Source organism: Oncorhynchus nerka, linkage group LG3 (genome assembly GCF_034236695.1).
Source record: "Oncorhynchus nerka isolate Pitt River linkage group LG3, Oner_Uvic_2.0, whole genome shotgun sequence".
In the NCBI taxonomy this organism is placed as follows: Eukaryota; Metazoa; Chordata; class Actinopteri; order Salmoniformes; family Salmonidae; genus Oncorhynchus; species Oncorhynchus nerka.
Window position 1 is genome coordinate 12385629 of NC_088398.1, and position 22286 is coordinate 12407914.

At 41.0% G+C, this 22286-nt stretch overlaps 1 protein-coding gene across 2 annotated transcripts in view; it reads left to right on the forward strand.

Moving 5' to 3' along the window:
- Positions 1-5443: 5443 nt before the first annotated feature.
- Positions 5444-22286, forward strand: part of LOC115102498 (cytochrome b5 reductase 4) — a 31563-nt gene continuing 14720 nt past the window's right edge. For both annotated transcript variants that reach the window (XM_029622533.2, XM_029622523.2), the window contains exons 1-8: positions 5444-5924; positions 6215-6368; positions 10784-10884; positions 11053-11137; positions 11238-11276; positions 11416-11542; positions 11674-11731; positions 11875-11968. In XM_029622533.2, coding sequence (XP_029478393.1) covers positions 5841-5924; positions 6215-6368; positions 10784-10884; positions 11053-11137; positions 11238-11276; positions 11416-11542; positions 11674-11731; positions 11875-11968 — 742 coding nt within the window. In that variant the 5' untranslated portion in view covers positions 5444-5840. The remainder of the gene's footprint in view (positions 5925-6214; positions 6369-10783; positions 10885-11052; positions 11138-11237; positions 11277-11415; positions 11543-11673; positions 11732-11874; positions 11969-22286) is intronic.

A 22286-nucleotide genomic window follows, 5' to 3' on the forward strand; every position in this document is an offset into this window, starting at 1 on the left:
CCACTGCAGCATCCACCGAGAGGCTCTTGGGTACACTGCAGCATCCACCGAGAGGCTCTTGGGTCCACTGCAGCATCCACCGAGAGGCTCTTGGGTCCACTGCAGCATCCACCGAGAGGCTATTGGGTCCACTGCAGCATCCACCGAGAGGCTCTTGGGTACACTGCAGCATCCACCGAGAGGCTCTTGGGTACACTGCAGCATCCACCGGGAGGCTCTTGGGTCCACTGCAGCATCCACCGAGAGGCTCTTGGGTACACTGCAGCATCCACCGAGAGGCTCTTGGGTCCACTGCAGCATCCACCGAGAGGCTCTTGGGTCCACTGCAGCATCCAACGAGAGGCTCTTGGGTCCACTGCAGCATCCACCGAGAGGCTCTTGGGTACACTGCAGCATCCACCGAGAGGCTCTTGGGTACACTGCAGCATCCACCGAGAGGCTCTTGGGTACACTGCAGCATCCACCGAGAGGCTCTTGGGTGCACTGCAGCATCCACCGAGAGGCTCTTGGGTACACTGCAGCATCCACCGAGAGGCTCTTGCTGTTTTCTTTACTGACCATAATTTTCACTTGTCTGGCCACTTGCATGATGACAAGTTTCTCACATCACTGGCCTATCTGGGTGATGTTTTTTCTCACCTGAATGATCTGAGTATAGGATTACAGGGACTCTCTGCAACTATATTCAATGTGCGGGACAAAATTAAGGCTATGATTAAGAAGTTGGAGCTCTTCTCTGTCTGCATTAACAAGGACAACACACAGGTCTTTCCATCATGGTATGATTTTTTTGTGTTCAAATGAGCTCAAGCTTACGGACAATCTCAAATTTGATACAGCGAAGCACCTGAGTGAGTTGGGTGCACAATTATGCAGGTACTTTCCCGAAACGGATGACACAAACAGCTGGTTTCATTATCCCTTTCTGTTTTAATCTTTTTTTACCCCTTTTTCTCCCCAATTACGTGGTATCCAATTGGTAGTTACAGTCTTGTCTCATCACTGCAACTCGCATACGGACTCGGGAGAGGCGAAGGTCAAGAGCCATGATTCATCTGAAACACGACCCAACCAAGCCATACTGCTTCTTGACACAATGCCCACTTAACCCGGAAGCCAGCCACACCAATGTGTCGGAGGAAACACCGTACACCTGGTGTCCGTGTCAGCGTGCACTGCGCCCGGCCCGCCACAGGAATTGCTAGTGCTCAATGGGACAAGGACATCCCTGCCGGCCAAACCCTCCCCTAACTCAGTCACAGCCTGCTGCGAAAGAGCCTGGACTCAAACCCAGAATATCTAGTGGCACGACGAGTACTGCGATGCAGTGCCTTAGACCACTGCGCCACTCGGGAGGCCCTCGTTATCCCTTTCATGCCTTTCCTCCAGCCCACTTACCAATATCTGAACAAGAGAGTCTCGTAGAAATTGCAACAAGCGGTTTTGTGAAAATGTTATTTAATCAGAAGCCACTGCCACTGCCTTGGCAAATCGCGCTGTTAAGACACGGATGCCCTTTGCAACCACGTACCTATGTGAGAGTGGATTCTCGGCCCTCACTAGCATGAAAACTAAATACAGGCACAGACTGTGTGTGGAAAATGATTTATGACTGAGACCTTCTCCAATACAACCCAACATTGCAAAGGTATGTGCATCATTTCAAGCACACCCTTCTCATTAACCTGTGGTGAGTTATTCACAATTTTCGATGAACAAAATAAAGTTTTATATGCAAGATTGCTAAATAAAGAAAAAAATTATATATTATGATATTATTATTATTATATTATTATTATTTGTGCACTGGTCCTATAAGAGCACTTTGTCACTTCCCATGAGCCGGGTTGTGACAAAAACTCACACTCATTCTTATGTTTAATAAATATATTGTATCGTGTGTGTGTGTGGCAGGCTCACAATGATGGCAAAAAACAACATTTGAGAGTGTGCTGACCCTGGTGCTAGAGGGGGTACGCAGCTGGAGGTTGAATGTTTGAAGGGGTACGGGACTATAAAAAGTTTGGGAATCACTGCTCTATGTCATATAGTATATTTGTTTCTGATTGTTTCTGTTGGGAAATGTCATTAACATTTTAACAAGTATTTTTTTAGTGAATACTTGTGAATTTCTGTACTATACAAAAAGAGCTACCCAGTTGTCTATATAAATACATTTTAGGTAGATTTACAGGTAGAACAGGTTAATCCAATATCAAATGAAGATTCTGCTCTCACCCCTTCACTCTGCCACATTAACACCACTGTCAGAAAGGAGACATTTCTCATCAAAATCAGTGAACTGCAATCATAGAAATCCCAGGATTCTATGTGTAATTATACGACTACAATGCTGTGTTAACCTATCTAACGAAACAGTGCTGTCTTCTCATACAGCCACATCTTTCCCCACACTGAAATGTACCCTTCACACATCACCGTCAATGCTTACGATAGTTTGCAAATATCAATGACAGCGTTAGATTGAGAATGACATCGTACAGTCAGAACACATAGGGGGAAAAAGTGATCTGTTTTTCACCTTTCACCAGATAAAGACAATGAAGCAATGAGTGACAGTATGTTTATCCATATTTGGACACTGGCGCAAAGCAGCCGCCAATCTTGGAAATCCACCTCGGTCACTTGGCAGTGTTGCCATGGAAACCCTAGTCTCGGCACTAGCTAGCTGGGTCCCGTTGCTGATGATGGCACCACACGGTCTGATGGGTGCATCGCTAGGCTTTCTGCTAACTGCCTGCTGCTGTATATATTCTACCATATAGCATGGCACGTCTTTGTTGCTCAACAACATACATTAGTATGTTCAATAGAGGAGAATGAACCAATGAAGAGGGAAACATCATTTTGTATGGTGGGGTTTTCACAGTTTGAATGTTAATTCTTGTAGATCTAGCTCTAGGTTCCCTGTCTGTGTCTCTGAGGACCCTTGACCCTTTGGCCTCTTAGCAAAGGGCCCGGAAGACAGACAGACACGCGAAGGGCCCATGTTGGGGAGAGAGAGACCCTAAGCTGTCTGTCCAGCCTGCATGGTCGAAAATGTAATGCGTGACTCATCAGACCAAACAGGGGATTAGCTGGTAATGATCTGGCTAATGGTTTTGAAATTGTAATTATCTGCCCTGTGATGCTACGCTTGGGTCGGGTCTGGGTGGTAGAGACAGAGACGGGTGTGGGGGATGGGGTGGGAGAGAGAGAGAGAGAGAGAGAGAGAGAGAGAGAGAGAGAGAGAGAGAGAGAGAGAGAGAGAGAGAGAGAGAGAGACAGAGACAGAGACAGAGACAGAGACAGAGAGACAGAGAGACAGAGAGACAGGGAGACAGAGAGACAGAGAGAGAGAGAGAGAGAGAGAGAGAGAGAGAGAGAGAGAGGGAGAGGGACAGAGACAGAGACAGAGGCAGAGAGACAGTGAGACAGAGACAGAGAGACAGAGAGACAGGGAGACAGGGAGACAGAGAGACAGGGAGACAGGGAGACAGAGACAGAGACAGAGAAGGGGTGGAACAGAAAAATACTGTGGCACATTTGAAGCAGACAAATAAATACCTATCACAATCACCTCTACTTTGCACTTATACTCTCAGGTGTCTCTCCGTCTGTCATCTCTAGTGGGGAGTTTATTTGTCCAATCAAGAGCATTTACAGTCTAAGAGCATCATGTAATTTAGGAGAGGATCATGGGTAAAGATATTGCACTGGCTGGGTAAAAAGTGTATTCGTGGTGCAAACATGGACATGTCCTAATCGGAGATTACAGTATCTGATGAAACCATCTGAAACCACATTCTCTTTAAGCAACAATGTTTTATGCTATAGGCCTTTACCTGGGAAAATACCTAAAAACAGAACTCAACTGCTCCTTTAGGCCTACACCAAATCAAGTCATCTGCTTTAGCTGAATATTGTCGGAATGTTCATGTTCAGAACAAGATGTTTGTGACAAAAAGGAAAAGGATTTCATAACAGCTAGTCAACCATAGTGTCCTGTCACTGTGAGTATCTACTGCCACCTAGAGAACACCTTACAGAACAGTGTACCAGCAGAGAGACTCAGGCTCATGGTTGCACTGCCACCTACAGAACACATTACAGAACAGTGTACCAGCAGAGAGACTCAGGCTCATGGTTGCACTGCCACCTTATGGATTACTATGGCCATGGTTTAATATTAGCCAACTACCACTAATAAAAAAGTATGCACAGCGTACCTATTAGCTACACTTCTTACCCAAAATGAACAGTCTATTAACTATAAACTAAAATGTATTAACTATATAAAACCTGACAAAAGGCACAGCAAGCTTGCATGTGTTTGTTTGTGTGTGTGTGTGTGTGTGTGTGTGTGTGTGTGTGTGTGTGTGTGTGTGTGTGTGTGTGTGTGTGTGAGAAACTGGTTTCGGTTGGCCTGGCCGAGTCTGTCTGTTACCCATCCCATGTCCGTCCTTCCTGAACTCCTGCTGTGTCCAGGTGTTGCTCTCGTCAGCACAAGCTTCCCTCCATTACTGCCCAACTGGCCATTCAGCAGCTCTCTCACGCATCTACCGAATGTGTGTGTGTGTGTGTGTGTGTTTGTGTTTGGAGCTTTGAGCACAACACACCGTGGTCAGCTATGAATGATTGTATCAGGCTGTTAAGTGATGGGAGCAGCTCACACATTGTTGAAGATGATCAAACACAGGCCTGTTTCCCAGATTAACTTTCTCGCTCATGGTTGCCACAATACATTTTTAATCTGAGATTGATTATTATGCAGGTTGTTGAATTTCTGACGCACATCAAACCTATAACCCACAGCGCTTTTATTTTGAAGTCACGTGTCAAGAAGAAACTATTCCCATCTAGGAATCCTCTTAGTGAGATTTGACTAATCAGATTATGTAGGGACATAGAACTATCCCTGCACTGACGCTGGTTGGTCATAGAAATACATTCAAACCGTCTTTTTATATTGTTTTTCAGTAGGCCATTGTACGTACAAGGCTCATGTGATACATGGGATAGTCACATTTCTGAATTGTGACAAAATAACTGTAGTCCTATGGAAATGATTAACATATTGGAATGTTAAATCATTCCAACGAAGATTCAGAAGAGGACGAGGAGGAGGGAGATGGAGGAAGAGCGAAATATGTTTCTAATGTGACCATTTTTTTCTCTGGTTTCATACCAGGTAGGCTACGTGTACTAAGTTATAATTTAGCATTTCCAAATACTCACATTTATATTGCCAAAAATATACCCTATAAAACATAAATATGAGTCCTATTTTACCTTTATTTACATCGTCTTCCGAATTTTTCAGAGCGCTTTGTACCGTATCAGAGCGACTGTTGAGATTTATCCTTACAGTAGATGGCGCTCTAGGTATTTTGGATAGTTTTACTTTAAGTGTTTTAACAATTTCGTCATCATATTGCGACACCATCTGCAGCTACCGGGGGAATGTAGTTTTTAACAGTGACAACGCCAAATAGGTGTTGTTTACATAGTCAAATATTTTTGAACGAACAATGTTTTGGAAGTGTCATTTGGTTCGGTCGAGATCTAGGTCACCGGTTATTTCATACGTCTGATATTATGGACATATTTGGGCGTTTTGTTGTGAATTTGCTCTTCCGGGGTGCTAGCCAGTCAGCTAGATAGTTAGCTAAATTACTCAACTAGTGTCACTTCAGGGAAATGTGTTTCTTGTGACACAACGGAAACCTAATTTCACAGTGGTTCACACCTCCAAGAGTTGGTCCTTTATTGTCGTGTTAATCGAAGACCCGTCTTATACAGGATTCCTCCGGAATTTGGCCTGCTTTCGAAGAGTCGCGATGCTGAACGTCCCATCCCAGTCGTTCCCTGCAGCCAGCTCTCAGCAGCGTGTTGCTCCAGCCGGTCAGTCCGGCAGGAACAAGGTACTGTACCGGTAGTTGACGACATGATTGTTGTGTGAGAGTCATGCCTATATATCATACATAATGTTGATGTTCCATCAATGGATTAGACTATTGTGGTCTTACCATGTGAACGTTCTGTAGTCCAATTTTATATTGAGTTAGAAGACCCTGTATGCAAAGTCAACCTTAAATTGATTGTCATCATGCCACACCCTTTGACACCACTTTACTGAACTGTAAGTGTAAGGCTGTGTTATCATGATACCACCTTTTCTGACAGTGAGGGCTGTTCTTCCATATTGTTTCAGGTAGCATTGAAGCCTGGCCACAGTCTGATGGACTGGATCCGTGTGGCTAAGAGTGGCCGGGACCTGACAGGGCTGAGAGGCAGACTTATAGACGTCACGGAGGAGGAGCTGCAAAAACACAACACACGTGATGACTGCTGGACCTGCATACGAGGTTACACAAGTTAGCCCTATACTGTACACACACACAATACTGGTCCTGGCGTTTTTCAGGTTTTTGTTTCAGCCCAGTACTAACACACTAGATTTAACTAGTCAAGGGCTCAATGCCTTTCCAGGGCTAGAGTTGGAGAAACTGTGGTATTACTTAAATTGTTCAGGGAAATAAATGTGAAAAGTACACATACACACAATAGCCGCATACTATCTGTACACAATTCTTCTCTCCACCTTCCCTAGTCCTAATTGAGTGATTCCCCACGATACCCAGTCAAAACAAATGACATGATTTTGGGGATTTTCATTAAATGTAATCCATAGAATAGTCCTTTCAGGGAAAGATTGTATTTGATATTTGTATCTAAAAGCATAATTGAGAAATAGTTCATCAAAGGTGGCATATTTATTACATTTTGCCTTACCTAGGCCTCCTTTAATAGCCAATAATGTTTAACCTGTAGATGCTGCAATACAAAGCAAAAATGTGTTTCATATGAGGCTTTACCACTTGCTCTGTAATATAAGTAGTATTTTGATTTCACAAAAAATGTCTTACATTAATTTATGAATATTTAATCACACAACATGAATATAGAAAACATGTTTAAAAATGCAATATATTATTATATACTCTACGGGCTTATCAAAGTTCCAGACTGGGATCTCTGCAAGTTTTAAAGTTATGGCCCCTTTTTTAAATTGGCATAGTTCAGCAATGTAACCAATCACAGCCCTCCTTCTACTTGTATCATTGCACATTCTGCAATTCACTATTTTGAATCAAATCTTCACATTCACTCTTTTGTTAATGCTTAAAAAAAATTAATTAAAAAAAAATTTAAAAAATTATCTAGGCAGGTCAGTTAAGAACAAATTCTTATTTTCAATGACGGCCTAGGAACAGTGGGTTAACTTAACTGCCTGTTCAGGGGCAGAACGACAGATTTGTACCTTGTCAGCTCGGGGATTTGAACTTGAACTTGCAACCTTTTGGTTACTAGTCCAACGCTCTAACCACTAGGCTACCCTGCCGCCCTGGGTCATAACTAGTAGCAGAGGTCCCACTCTGGAACTTTGCTAAGTCTGTAGAGTATATAATGTTCAACCATATATTAAAACATGTGCCAATTTCAATATCATGTTTATATTTTTCAATATTCATAAGTTAATGTAAAGAAAAAGTTATTGAAATAAAAATACTACTAATTTTACAGAGAAGGCAGTATAGCTTCATATGACATCAATTTTTGCTTTGTAGCACCTACAGAAGTAACATTATGGAGTCTTAAAGGAAGCCTAAGTTAGGACAAAATGTCATAATATGCCAACTTTAATAAATCATTTCTCAATTATGGTTTTAAATACAAATGTCAAATATATGTCAACAATTCTTCCTCCAAAGAACTATTACAGTGTGTTTTGTTACGTTACAGCCTTATTCTAGAATGGATTACATTGTTTTTTCCCCCTCATCAATCTACACACAATGCCCTATAATGACAAAGTGAAAATAGGTTTGTAGAAATGTTTGCAAATTTATAAAAAATAACAAAAAACAGATCTTATTTACGTAAGTATTCAGACCCTTTCCTATGAGTCTCAAAATTGAGCTTGGGTGCATCCTGTTACCATTGATCATCCTTGAGATGTTTCTACAACTTGATTGGAGTCCACCTGTGGTAAATTCAATTGATTGGACATGATTTGGAAAGGCACACACCTGTCTATATAAGGTCCCACTGTTGACAGTGCATGTCAGAGCAAAAACTAAGCCATGAGGTCGAAGGGAATTGTCTGTGAAGCTCCGAGACAGGATTGTGTCGAGGCACAGATCTGAGGATTGGTACCAAAAACAATCTGCAGCATTAAAGTTCCCTAAGAACACAGTGGCCTCCATCATTCTTAAATAGAAGAAGTTTGGAACCACCAAGACTCTTCCTACAGCTGACCGTCCGGCCAAACTAAGCAATCGGAGGAGAAGGGCCTTGGTCCGGGAGATGACAAGAACCTGATGGTCACTCAGGACTTCAGAGCGCTCAGGACTTCAGACTGCGGCGAAGGTTGACCTTCCAACAGGACAAAGACCCTAAGCACACAGCCAAGACAATGCAGACGTGGACAGTCTCTGACTGTCCTTGAGTGGCCCAGCCAGAGCCCGGACTTGAACCCGATCAAACATCTCTGGAAAGACCTGAAAATAGCTGTGCATCGTTGCTCCACATCCAACCTGACAGACAGAGCTTGAGAAACCCCCCAAATACAGGTGTGCCAAGCTTGTAGTGTCATACCCAAGAAGACTCGAGGCTGTAATCGCTGCCAAAGGTTCTACAACAAAGTACTGAGTAAAGGGTCTGAATACTTATGTAAATGTTATATTTCAGTTTTTTATTTGTAATACATTTGCAAACATTTCTACAAACCTGTTTTTGTAATTATCTGGTATTGTGTGTAGATTGATGAGGGAAAAAAAACATGTAATCCATTTTAGAACAAGGCTGTAACGTACCAAAATGTGGAATAACTCAAGGGGTCTGAATACTTTCCGAAGGCACTGTATATGGATTACATAGAGTGAAAATCCCCCAAATCATGGTCTTCTTTTGTCTGGGTTTCGTGAGGAATCACTTTCGTAAGGAATCTAACACATTTCATCCTCTCGTTTCCACATGTGCGTCATTGAGATTAAATGCACTCATTGGTAGTCATGGAGTGGGTTCATTTGTCCAAGGACATTGAGTAATAAAGCTTAATTGCATTTGCTATGAAGGAAGATTATGCAGGCTTTAGTGTCTAGGACTCTGTCCACTTCTTCTTATTCAGAGCAGAACAGGGGTGCCCTCCCTCCCTTTGTGTGCCTCTCTTTCTCTCTTCCCTCCCTATACCTCTCTCTCTTACCCAAACCCATACACCCACATATGCTTGATACACAGGAAGAACCTTTTTGGACTTAGTTGACAAACAAATGACAACACCCAGCAGCAGCATTAGGTTGTAGAGAAGAAATATGTAATTACACAACCGTATGCTGATAACATTATCATCATGCCTCATTATTATTCATGTTTTCAGATTTGTTGATCGCACTCATCAGCACTCCCATAGGGATGTGTGATGAAGGCATTAGCTAACCAATTTAACATCAGTAGGCTATAAGACAGTTATTGGCGATTGTATACACAAATGAAGGTTCCCTGTGGTGTACATACCTTCTCCTCTCATACACAGTGTTTCCCTGCCACCCTTTCTTTTTTCAGGGTCAGTAAGTCACCCAGCTACAGCGTGGCCATGTCTTTGTGTTGGGAGGATAGTGCTGTGTTTGTTGGGATAATGTCTCTGTTGGGGATGATAATGTTGTATTTGGTGGGATAATGACTTTTTGTTGAGAGGATAATGTTGTGTTTGTTGGGATACTGTTGTGTTTGTTGGGATAATGTTGTGTTTGTTGGGATAATGTCTTTGAGTAGGGTATGTGTCTTTGTTGTGAGAAGGCTTTCTATAGAAAGAATTGGAGGCTGGGCACAGCCTTCAACTCCCCCTCAACACCATACATTACAATGTGTTGAAGTGTTCAATCATAGTTTAATCATTCATAACCATTTATTTGAATGTATTGGCTGAATTCACTGTTATATTTGTCGTTGTGAGTGGGCCCACATACATGTAGACTGACTGTACACTGAGTATACAAAACATTAAGAACACCTGCTCTTTCCATGACATAGACTGACCAGGTGACAGCTATGATCCCTTATGGATGTCACTTGTAAAACCACTTCAATCGGTGTAGATAAAGGGGAGACAGGTTAAAGAAGGATTTTTAAGCCTTGAGACGATTGAGACATGGACTGTCTTTGTGCCATTGAGGTTAAATGGAAAATACAAAAAATGTAAGTGCCTTTGAACTGGTTATGGTAGTCAGTGCCAGGCGCACCGGTTTGTGCCAAGAACTGCAACGCTGCTGGATTTTTCACGCTCAACAGTTTCCGTGTGTATCAAGAATGGTCCACCACCCAAAGGACATCCAGCCAACTTGACACAACTGTGGGAAGCATTGGAGTCAACATGGGCCAGCATCCCTGTGGAACGCTTTCGACACCTTCTAGAGTCCATGCCCCGACAAATTGAGGCTGTGCTGAGGGCAAAATGTTGCAACTCAATTTAAGGAAGGTGTTCCTAATGTTTGGTATACTCCATGTATAAGACTGGACATTAGTTTCTGTCAGCAGAGGGCGCTAACTTGTCACACCTCTTACAGTATTACATCTTATACTTCAGTTAGGCTTTTGGGTGAAGACTTTTGGGAGCCACCATCCCTCCAATGCTGGTAATTTCTTACACGAGTTAGCTATTTTTTTTGCCCTTTGTGAGTATTTAGTGAATAAATACTGTTATTTCCTGTGTGTGTCTCAGGCATGGTTTATAATGTGAGCCCCTACATGGATTTCCACCCTGGAGGAGAAGAGGAACTGATGAAGGCAGCTGGGATAGACGGAACAGACCTTTTTGACCAGGTCAGCTCTCATTGGACTCTCCCGAGTTAAAGGACTACCTGGGAAGTTCACATGTTAAAACACACAAGTTCAAAACATTAACGCACATGTGTGTTATGATGCCGTGCGTGTCTAAGCTCTTTTGCTCACTTTCTCCCTTTGTCCCTGAATCTGTGGCCATATGAGCAGGTCCACCGGTGGGTGAACTATGAGTCCATGTTAAAGGAGTGTCTGGTAGGGAGGATGGCTCTGAAGGTCAGCACTGCTCTCAAAGGTACAGTAACACACAATCCCTCTGTCTCAGGACTTGAATGCACCGTAGTCTCTCTTTCATGCAGGATGTTTTTTTGACCCTTTCTAATTTGTCTCCACAGCTCAGTCTGTGATAAAGGACAGCATCACTCATTTAAATGGTAATGTACAAAATAACAATAAGAATAGTGCAGAAACCCCCCCACAATTGTTCTGTACTGTCTGGTGTTTGTGTGTGAGTGTTCTATATCCCGTGTGGCTGAAATCAGAGTCTTTACTCTAGTCTCTCTCTCTCCTCAGGTCTAGCCCCCCCTCCTCCGCCCACCTCCATGCTCCCTCCTGCTTTCCTTACCCCTCCCTCACCCTCCTCATCACTGCAACCCTCAGCCGCCCCGCCACCAACCCAACCCAAAGATGCCCGGCCCAGGTACACTCACAAAACAACAAGAACAACTGTTATGATATTGAGAATGGTGACAGACTGGATGATGTGAGGTATGATAGATAGATGTGAGAAGGTAATGAACATACTGTATCTGTACATATATTTGTTTTTAGGTATGACTGGTTTCAAACTGATGTCACAGTCAATATTGTGGTTTACACCAAACGGAAGGTAAACATCCCCACTTTGCAATTTTAAAATGCCAAGATTTGAGTGAAATGTGAGCCAGAATGGGCAGTAGTTGTTCTTTAACCCCCCCCCCTCTTTTCTCCCCCCTCTTTCCTTCTTCTCCCTTATGTTCTCTCCTCTCGCAGCTCCCCAGCTCTGGCTGTACCATAGTTGACCTGCAAGATGGTGTTCTACGGGTGGAAGTTCTTCTGGGGAAAATGTCCTACATACTGCGTCAACGTAAGTCACAGCTTCCTTTGATACAACATTGTGACTGTCCACTATGCCAGGGAGCTGTTTTCTGACATGCGTTATCGTAGCCGCCTCTTTCAATCTCCTTTCTTTTATCCATCTATTACAGCCATACTCTCTCTCTTTCTCCCTAACCATCCTGTACTAGGGGTGTGAACGTTTAAACCAAATTGGCATTGTTAACTGAAAAACTATGTTTATTATTATAGATTTTTCTTATTTCCTCCCATAAAATGTAAATCACAGTGCAGTTATCACACCTAGCACTAACAGCTCCCGATCATCATCATAAAGGGAACATACCTAACGCAAAAATGCTGTAATGTTAGAAGGTGGAGATGCATCTTTCAAATGATTTGCCACGGATATAAAGCGCTCTGAACTTCATCGTCGTTAACAGTTGGAAAAATGACAGGGATGTGACAGCAGCAAAGTCCTGTTTGGCAATACTTTGAGAAGGTGATGAAATGCAAACTTTGCGAGGTGGAATTGAGCAACAGTGGCAGTACAGGTGCAATGCTTAACCGTCTGAAAGGGAGGCACCTTAAAACCTCTTGAGACTAGGGGGCAGTATTTTGATTTTTGGATGAAAACCGTGCCCAAATGAAACTGCCTATTTCTCAGGCCCAGAAGCTAGAATATGCATATACATTGCAGATTAGGATAGAAAACACTCTAAAGTTTCCAAAACTGTCAAAATATTGTCTGTGAGTATAACAGAACTGATATTGCAGGTGAAAGAAAACCTGAGGAAAATCTAACCAGGAAGTGCTGTTATTCTGAAATCTCTTTGTTCCATTGCATGACTACCCTCCATTTTAAGGGATATCAACCAGATTCCTTTCCCTGTGGCTTCCACATGGTGTGAACAGTCTTTAGACATAGTTTCAGTCTTTTATTCTGAAAAATGAGCGAGAATGATCACATCGCGTCAGTGGATAGCTGTGTGTCCCCAGAGTTTTGCATGCGCGAGCAGCTTGGAGCAGAACTTTTCTCTCTCTCTCCTATTGAAAAAGCTAGTAATTTAATTTGAATTTGGCGCTCTGCAATTCAGCGGATGTTGACGAAAATGATCCCGCTAAAGGGATCGGTGCGCCAATTAACACCCGAACCGTTGCTGGCAGCAGCAGCGCAGGCCCCAAACAACAGTCATTAGACAGGCTCTTCAGTCTTCACACGAAAGAAGTGCGATATTGGACGGAGTGAGAAAATCACAGCGCTGATTACAGAAATGATTGAAGTTGATATGCAGCCGTTTTCAATGGTAGAGGATATCGGCTTCAATGCACTAATGGCATATCTAGAACCAGACTACAAGATGCCATATCGAACAACTGTGATGGCTCAGATGGAGAAATTGTACAATGATTGCTCTGCAAGTACAAAACGCAAGCTCTCAAAGTCAAACACCTCATACGTGGCATTAACCGTGGCATTAACAATATCAAATCAAAGTGTATTGGTCGCGTACACAGATTTGCAGAAGTTATCACAGGCGCAGCGAAATACATTGTTGGACATCTACTGTATGAACACGCTGTCTTACATCATCACTGAAATGAAACACCACGTTGATGAGAAGTGGGACATAAGGTAGGGATGGGCGGTATACCATATGCACGGACCGGTTTGGATTTTTTACTTTACCTTCTATAACGGTATTTCAGTGTTTGGTTTTTTAAATGTGATGGGAAACTCTGGCGCGTGTACTGTCAGTTTTGATCGTTTTCTACTTGAGCCATTTTTCTCCCTCCTGATACATGCCGCTTCCCACACCAAGCCCTGACCCCTGTCAGTCAAGGAGAGAGCAGTTGCTCGACCACATGAGTCACAAACACTTTCTTGCTATTTCATATACCTTTGACTATTGGATGTTCTTATAGGCACTTTTGTATTGCCAGTGTAACAGTATAGCTTCCGTACCTCTCCTCGCTCCTACCTGGGCTCGAACCAGGAACACAACGACAACAGCCACCCTCGAAGCAGCATTACCCATGCAGAGCAAGGGGAACAACTACTCCAAGTCTCAGAGCGAGTGACGTTTGAAACGCTATTAGCGCACACCCCGTTAACTAGCTAGCCATTTCACATCACATCGTTACACCAGCCTAATCGCGGGTGTTGATAGGCTTGAAGTCATAAACAGCAGACCTGCTGGCAAAACCATTAATATGGTGGAATACGGAAACTATCATCTTGAAAACGAGACGTCTATTCTTTCAGTGAAGTACGGAACTGTTCCATATTTTATCTGACGGGTGGCATCCATCAGTCTAAATATTCCTGTTACATTGTACAACCTTCAATGTTATGTCATAATTACGTAACATTCTGGCAAATTAGTTCGCAATGAGCCAGACGGCTCAAACTGTTGCATATACCCTGACTGCGTGCAAGGAACGCAAGAGAAATGACACAATTTCACCTTGTTATATTGCCTGCTAACCTGGATTTCTTTTCGCTAAAAATGCAGGTTTAAAAATATATACTTCTGTCTATTGATTTTAAGAAGGGCATTGGTGTTTATGGTTAGGTACACATTGGAGCAACGACAGTCCTTTTTCGCGAATGCGCACTGCATCGATTATATACAACGCAGGACACGCTAGATAAACTAGTAATAAATATCATCAACCATGTGTAGTTATAACTAGTGATTATGATTGATTAAGTTTAATGCTAGCTAGCAACTTACCTTGGCTTCTTACTGCATTCGGGTAACAGGCAGGCTCCTCGTGAGGCAGGTGGTTAAGAGCGTTGGACTAGTTAACCGTAAGGTTGCAAGATTGAATCCCTGAGCTGACAAGGTAAAAATCTGTTGTTCTGCCTCTGAACAAGGCAGTTAACCCACTGTTCCTAGGCCGTCATTGAAAATAAGAATGTGTTCTTAACTGACTTGCCTAGTTAAATAAAGGTTAAATAAAGGTGTAAAAAAATAAATAAAAAAATTGGCGTCCAAAATTACCGATTTCCAATTGTTATGAAAACTTGAAATTGGCCCTAATTAATCGGCCATTCCGATTAATCAGTCGACCTCTAATTTCAACTATCATCATTCTATTCCAGGAGTTCACCAATTAACTAGGTCTATATTGTTTTGCCCATATAATGCAGCCTTGCATGGCACAGTGTGGAAATTATAACAAAAGTGCAGGAAATGCAGAAATGTATGAAAAAGCTGAACATTATTTTTGTTTGAAGTTGCATTGAACAGTATAAAACATTCAGAATGGAGAAAGACCCATTGAATCACTTATCATTTGTGTTGCCACCCTAGGAACTATTCATAAAGCATATTTACAATTTGTATTATTCACAAACATAAAATAACTGCGTACCGTCAAATGTGATATGATATTTTGGCCATATCGCCCAGCCCTGAAATGAAGCCCCATGTACTGACTACTGAGAACATGGAGGCACACAGCAGAGAACCTACAAATGGCATAAACTACTACCACTGCTGAGTGGGTGCAGCAGTAAGGTGAGGGCTGTCTGGTAGCCACAGGGGAGGCCCCCTCGCATTGAGGATTTCATGTTAAAGGCCGACCGCGATACTACTGTAGGCATTGTTTCCAGAAAACAGTATCCCCATTATAGTGAATGGGAAAATGGCGATCTTTCTGGTCATTTTTCATGGTTATAAAAATATAAAACACGACCATGGTACCAATAATTGCTTCTATTTCACCAGATGTATGTCCTTGAACCGATTACTTTAAAATTGCACACAGACTAGTTAGAAGGATAATTTAGTTGCTATTGGCCGCCTTCAACTTGAGATACTTATTGAGAGGAGGCAGCATTGAGATTGCATTGCGCAGTTGACGTTGCAGGCTATGTTTCCAAAAACTCCTCCATGAAGCAAGATGTTTTTTTAACGTTTTTTATTTTTATTAACAACAAATCAATACAGAAAGTACATGAAGGAACACAAGTATATTTAAATTATTAACAATGGACAATCGAGCTAGGGGGTACAATATCACATTACAATTACACAAGGACCTTAAGGGACATACATACGCTTACAATTCTAACAGCTTTTTTGTTAGTTGATTATTTAACTCTCTTAAAATACAGTTCAATTTCTTTTTGTCGGGTAAGTAAATGTTTTTTTGTTTGTAAATTTACATTTGTGTATATGAAATTTGGCCAAAAGAATAATGAAATTAATTACATAAAAATGTTTCAGCTTATTTCTATCGTATGTAAAGAATCCAAGCAGTTATTCTCTCCACAATAGTGTAAAATCTTCATAAATGTGTTCAATTATATTTCCACAGTTTTATTACATGCATACAATGCCAAAAAAGATGCAACACTGTTTCTGGGTGGTCATTACAAAAGGAGCAATTTGAGTTTATGTTTTCCTTAAACTTCTTCATATAGTGGTTGGCAGGATAATATTTATGAATAATTTTAAAGGAAACTCCCTTAATTTAGTTAACAAGTAGGTATGTGTGTGGCAACATCCAAACTTTTTTCCAACTGATATTATCAATAAATCCATTCCAATAAGGAATGACATAAAGTATAGATACAACATCCTGCTGAAACAAGGTTCGTATCGCTCTGTTGTTGAATGGACCAAAAGAGAAACCAATCTTTCCTACTGATGAGTCAACAGGGTCAATAGAAGGTAGGTTCTGAGGATCAGGTCTTGACACGTTCCTGAATAACAGAGCAGCATCTGAGGGAATGGCGTCTAAAACAATTGCAAAATCTTTAGGTGTTACAGGGACCTTGTAAAGTGATAAGAATTCCTTATAACTGAGTAAAAGACCCTCTGCATTTACCAGTTGGCTCACCAATAGGATATTATTTCGGAACCAATATTCTAAAAATAAAGAAGTATTTTTATACAATATATCCCGATTATTCCATATGTAATATCTGTGTGGAGAAAAATTGTGTTTATAAATTAAGGACCATGTCTAGAAAACCTGCTGATGGAAAAGCAGAAAGTTTCACTGGAATTTTGTCAATATTATAATTGCAAAACAAAATGAAGTTAAGGCCACCAAAAGTAGAAAATTCCAGATAGAAGTGGGTCTTCTTAGGAATTGTTTTATCCAATTGATCTTAATTATTATTTAAAGTAGTAAAGTCCAGAAAATTCAGCCCACCATTCTCATAAGTGTTCATTACAACAGTTTTCCTAATATAATGGGTGCGGTTTCTCCACAGAAAGTTGAAAAGCATCTGGTCTATCTCCTTGCTTATTTTACTGTCAAGATATAAAGATAGAGCGCCATATGTTAGTCTAAAGAAACCTTCAGCCTTGGTTATTAGGACTCTACCTTTTAAAGATAAGTCCCTCTGTAGCCATTGATTTAGCTTCTTCTGGGGGTTTTTAATAAGAGGGTTAACATTTAGTAAGCCTCTAAACTTCTGATCCTTTGTAATGGTTATGCCTAAATATGTAAGTTCTTCTTTTACTGGAATACCATAATATGAAGGTGCCACACAATCTTTGACAGCTATGAGTTCACATTTATTAATGTTAAGATATAGACCAGACGCTTTGGAAAAGGATTGTATCACATTGATCGATATGGGAATTTGGTTCGCGTCTTTCAGAAAAAGTGTAGGATCATCAGCCAGCTGGCTTATAATAATTTCTTTACCAGCTATGGAAATACCTTGTACAGGACTGTTATTTAAAGAATTTGCAAGAAGTTGGGTGATTAATAAAAACAGGTATGGAGAGAGAGGACAACTTTGCCTAATTCCTTTCTTTAATTCAAATCTATGTGAGGTGCCATAATTCAATTTGATAGAGCTGTTACCATTTGTATAGAGAGTCTTAATAGCCTTACAGAAAAAATCCCCAAAAGCCAAGTCTCTCAAGGGAGTGGAAGAGAAACTGATGCTCTACAGTGTCAAATGCTTTATAAAAATCTAAAAATAATATGAAGCTATTCTCGGTTATTAGGTGTGAGTAGTCAAGTATGTCTAATACTACTACTAATACTATTAGGTCTGACATTGTTAGAAATATATCTGTTCCTCATGAAGCCAGACTGTGTTTCATCAATGATTGCATCCAGGACTTCTTTAATTATTTTTGCAAGTAGTAAGGCTAATACCCCTGAGTCATTGTAGGAGGGAGAACATTGTTTTTAATACTCTCTAAAAAGACTTCAAATAGGAAGGGAGCTACTTGTTCAGAAAATAATTTGTCAAATTCTAATGTAATTCCATCAACACCTGGTGATTTATTGTTCTTTAGATGTTTGATAGACTCTATCTCTTCAACTTTGATGGGTTCATCACACTGTTTAGATTCTATATCACTGATAGAGTGAACATTATTCAGTGAGTTAAAAAACATGTCTGTGGATTCCTGACAGTACGTAGAGCTATACAATTTTCTGTCAAAATTGCTACAGTATTTAGTGATTCATTTTTGGTCATCTGTAATAACACCATCAATGTTTAACTTATGGATAATGTTATTTTTAGAGTGAAATTTCTCAAGTCTAAAGAAATAGGATTAATTCTGTTCTCCCTCAATCAATTGTTTCCTAGATCTAATAAAGGCTCCTTCTGCTTTTAATTTATATATATTATCCAGTTTATTTGTAACTCAATCAGTTCCATCTTCTCCTCCCCCGTGAGGTCGGCTGGGGACCTCTGAGAAAGGGAAGTTTTCCTCCTCAGCTCTTCTGGTCTTAGCAAGATTACTACCATATTTTCTAAGGTATTTGGACACCTCCAGATTAAAGAGCTCCCAGTTCTTGCAATAAGATTTTTCTTCACAAGCTCTTTCCCAAAAGTGTGAGAACAGATCATTATTTAATAATGAGCTATTTAGCTTTCAGTAGGATGCTCTACCAAGGTTAGTATCAGGGGTAAATATTTTGATATCAATGTAAATGGCCCTATGGTCTGTGAGGAGAGTAGTACAAATATTTGTAGTAACACACTCACTATCAATACATTTGGATATAAGCCAAAAATCTATTCTGGGTTGTCTTGAACCCGTTTTGTTACTCCAAGTGAATGATCTGTCGGCCGGAAACCTCTCTCTCCATATATCAGTAACATCAAACTTTTCCATAAAAAGTATTAAACCCAAATTCTGATTGGTTGGCCTACCTGGGGGCCATCTATCAGTTGAATTATCTATAGTAATGTTAAAGTCCCCTCCTATCAATAATAACAAATCCAATGAAGTATATGTTTCTCTATAGATCCAAGCAACTCATCATTCTCATGTTTGGTGTTGTACCAGTAGAAGTTTACAGTAATGAGCGTAATGTCATTGTAACTGATCACAAGACAAATAAAGTGACCAAAGGGGTCACATTCCGAGTGTAGAATATTACCACCAAAAGGTATTTTTCATTGTAGTGACCCCAGCGGAGCGTTCAGATCCATGGGAAAGCCAAATATCGTTGCCCCACTGTGACCTCCAGATGTTGGCATCACCCGAAATTGAGTGAGACTCTTGAAAAAAGCAAAAATCTGTTCAAAATTGTTTAGCAAATAAAAATAAGGCCTTGCGCTTCACATTGTTTTGTAACCCCCTAGCATTAAGAGAAACGATAGACAAAGACAAAACAACAAAGATTATATAAAAGTATAAACTGTAGTAGGACGAGTCAAAGACGTAGGAGCAGTAAACGATAAGGAACCGAGATCTGCACCATTTAAGTCAATTTAAAGTGAAAATAGCTTATTCCATAAACATTGAGCTAGACGTTATCCGGGTTTGAAATGAAACTCAACTGAACATTATGTTCAAGACCAAACCAAGGGTTCTTGTAGTAAGAGAGAATAAAAACACTCTTTAGTGTAATCAGGAAGTATTCTGAGAAATAAAATACAAATTAATAATTTAAATAAAAGGGTACCTACTATTTTAAGTGCATATGAAAACTGAACATAAAAAATTGAATTAAAAATATTTTACATATTCATGTTCCTAAGACCTTTTTTGGAAATAAGTATTAATAACTAAATAGAACAATAACCGTGTAAAGTCAGAGCAGACCTGTATGCCCTTTAAAACAGTATCTTAGTTACTGTATACATACAAAATAAATACTGTTTTCAGTCTTCTTCGTAAGTTTGTAAACAAAATAGGTCTTCTGGTCATACAAGAACAAACTAATAAATTGAAGTACCTGAGTATTCCTTGAAAAATAGTCACCTGATGCTTGTTAGGTAAACAACATAAGGAAAATGAGAATACCATGGCTGAAACCATCAACCTGTTCCTTCTGGTGAGATTTTAGGGAGGAATATGGATTTCCGTTGATGAAGCCTCGTCCTCTGACGAAGTAAGCAGCCTTTCCCTCATTTCGTGCCATCTTGATCGTTGGCCACAACCTCTTCCTTCTTTCTATGTCCTCTGGGCTGAGATGCTCGGCGAAACACATACCATGGCTCTGGAGGAAGGAGTTCTTCCTAGCAGCTTTCCAGACAGCATCCCTGTAGAATCTGGCAGTGAAGAGGATGATGATACCCCTTGGTCTTGAATCGTTTTGCTGTTGGTTCTTGCCGAGGCGATGCACAACGTCGATGGCATCACCAACTTTGTTCTTCTCTGCAGGCATAACTTCTTGGCAGATGCGGATAGCCACTCCTCACACATCTTCATTCTCCACCTCTGGCAAGCCGTAGAGTCTCAGGTTCCATCTTCATTCTCCACCTCTGGCAAGCCGTAGAGTCTCAGGTTCCATCTTCATTCTCCACCTCTGGCAAGCCGTAGAGTCTCAGGTTCCATCTTCATTCTCCACCTCTGGCAAGCCGTAGAGTCTCAGGTTCCATCTTCATTCTCCACCTCTGGCAAGCCGTAGAGTCTCAGGTTCCATCTTCATTCTCCACCTCTGGCAAGCCGTAGAGTCTCAGGTTCCATCTTCATTCTCCACCTCTGGCAAGCCGTAGAGTCTCAGGTTCCATCTTCATTCTCCACCTCTGGCAAGCCGTAGAGTCTCAGGTTCCATCTTCATTCTCCACCTCTGGCAAGCCGTAGAGTCTCAGGTTCCATCTTCTTGTGTATTGTTCCAGATCAGTGAGACGTCTATGGTAGAGACATCGTTATTCTTTTCCACCTTTTTTCAACTTTTGCCACTCTCGTTTTCACATCCTTGATTTCACCACATTCAAACTCCAGTCTTTTTCAAGCCTTGGTGTTCGCGCCTACCATTTTGTCAATGGCGTCAGACCTGGAGTTGATGAGTAAGGAGAGGGTAGCCACGATGTCAAGAGTTCATGTTGGGTTTTTTGGAGGGTGGAGGTTTGCACGGAGTAACCGGTAAAGAGGGGAATTCACCATCTTCAACAGCATTTGAAAGCATGATATTATCCATATGCCAAGCGTAGTTACGGCAGTTGTCTATAAGCACGTTTCTCTCTTGTTGATTAGCAATAGAACGAGTAACTTCTTCCTTTCTTTTTTTGTCACGACTTTGCATGGACATAGCAAAATAAATGATCCAATTATTATTCCAGTAACAGGAAAGTTCTTATATCAAATAAAAATGGTAATGACTGTAAACTTGTTTTTTTTCCACAATCTTTCTGAAGTTTGGTACGGAGCTCGGTAAAAAAAGCATCTGTTCAAGCCGCCATCTTCGTCAGACCTCCAGCAAGATGGTGACTTGCTGAAAATACACTTCCTGATCTTCAAATACGCCACTGAGCATTCTCATAGGAAACAATGGGGTGAAGTCAGATGGGTCATGGGTTGCCATGACTGCGTTAGTTTGAACTGCATTTCCCCCTAGCGGCCATACGCAGTACCATATCTGCGTTGTGAATAGTTTTATTATTTTATTTTCTCTTATCGTTTAAACTATATATATATATATAATTTTTTTATATATATTTTTTTTTATATATATATTTTTTTTTACAGTTTTTGTTGTGACATTTGTCACAATGCTATCTATCCTGTACCCTAGTTAGGGCTGGCACAATTACCTTTACCCTTTAACGGATGTAGACCCCCTTAAAAAATATATGTACCATTTCTATTACATTTTTTTGTTGTGGTGTTGACGAACAGCTGAAAGAAGATCGGACATTTGTGCGGTTGAGTCCATTTCTGGTGTAACATGGACTATTAACGTGTTGAAACATTGTTGCTCCTTGCTGAAACAAGCAAGGTGTTGTAGCAAATGAGTCTTCGGTTGCCTAGGCAATGACCCCCCAGCACTACACAGCATGTACAGTCAGGAGCGGAGATGAGTAGGAGAAAATGTGTGTCAAAATGTTTTTTCTTATTATTGTTTGCTATTCGAACGGTTGTTACTGTGACCATGGTCATTTTGACTGGCCAATTATCGTCATC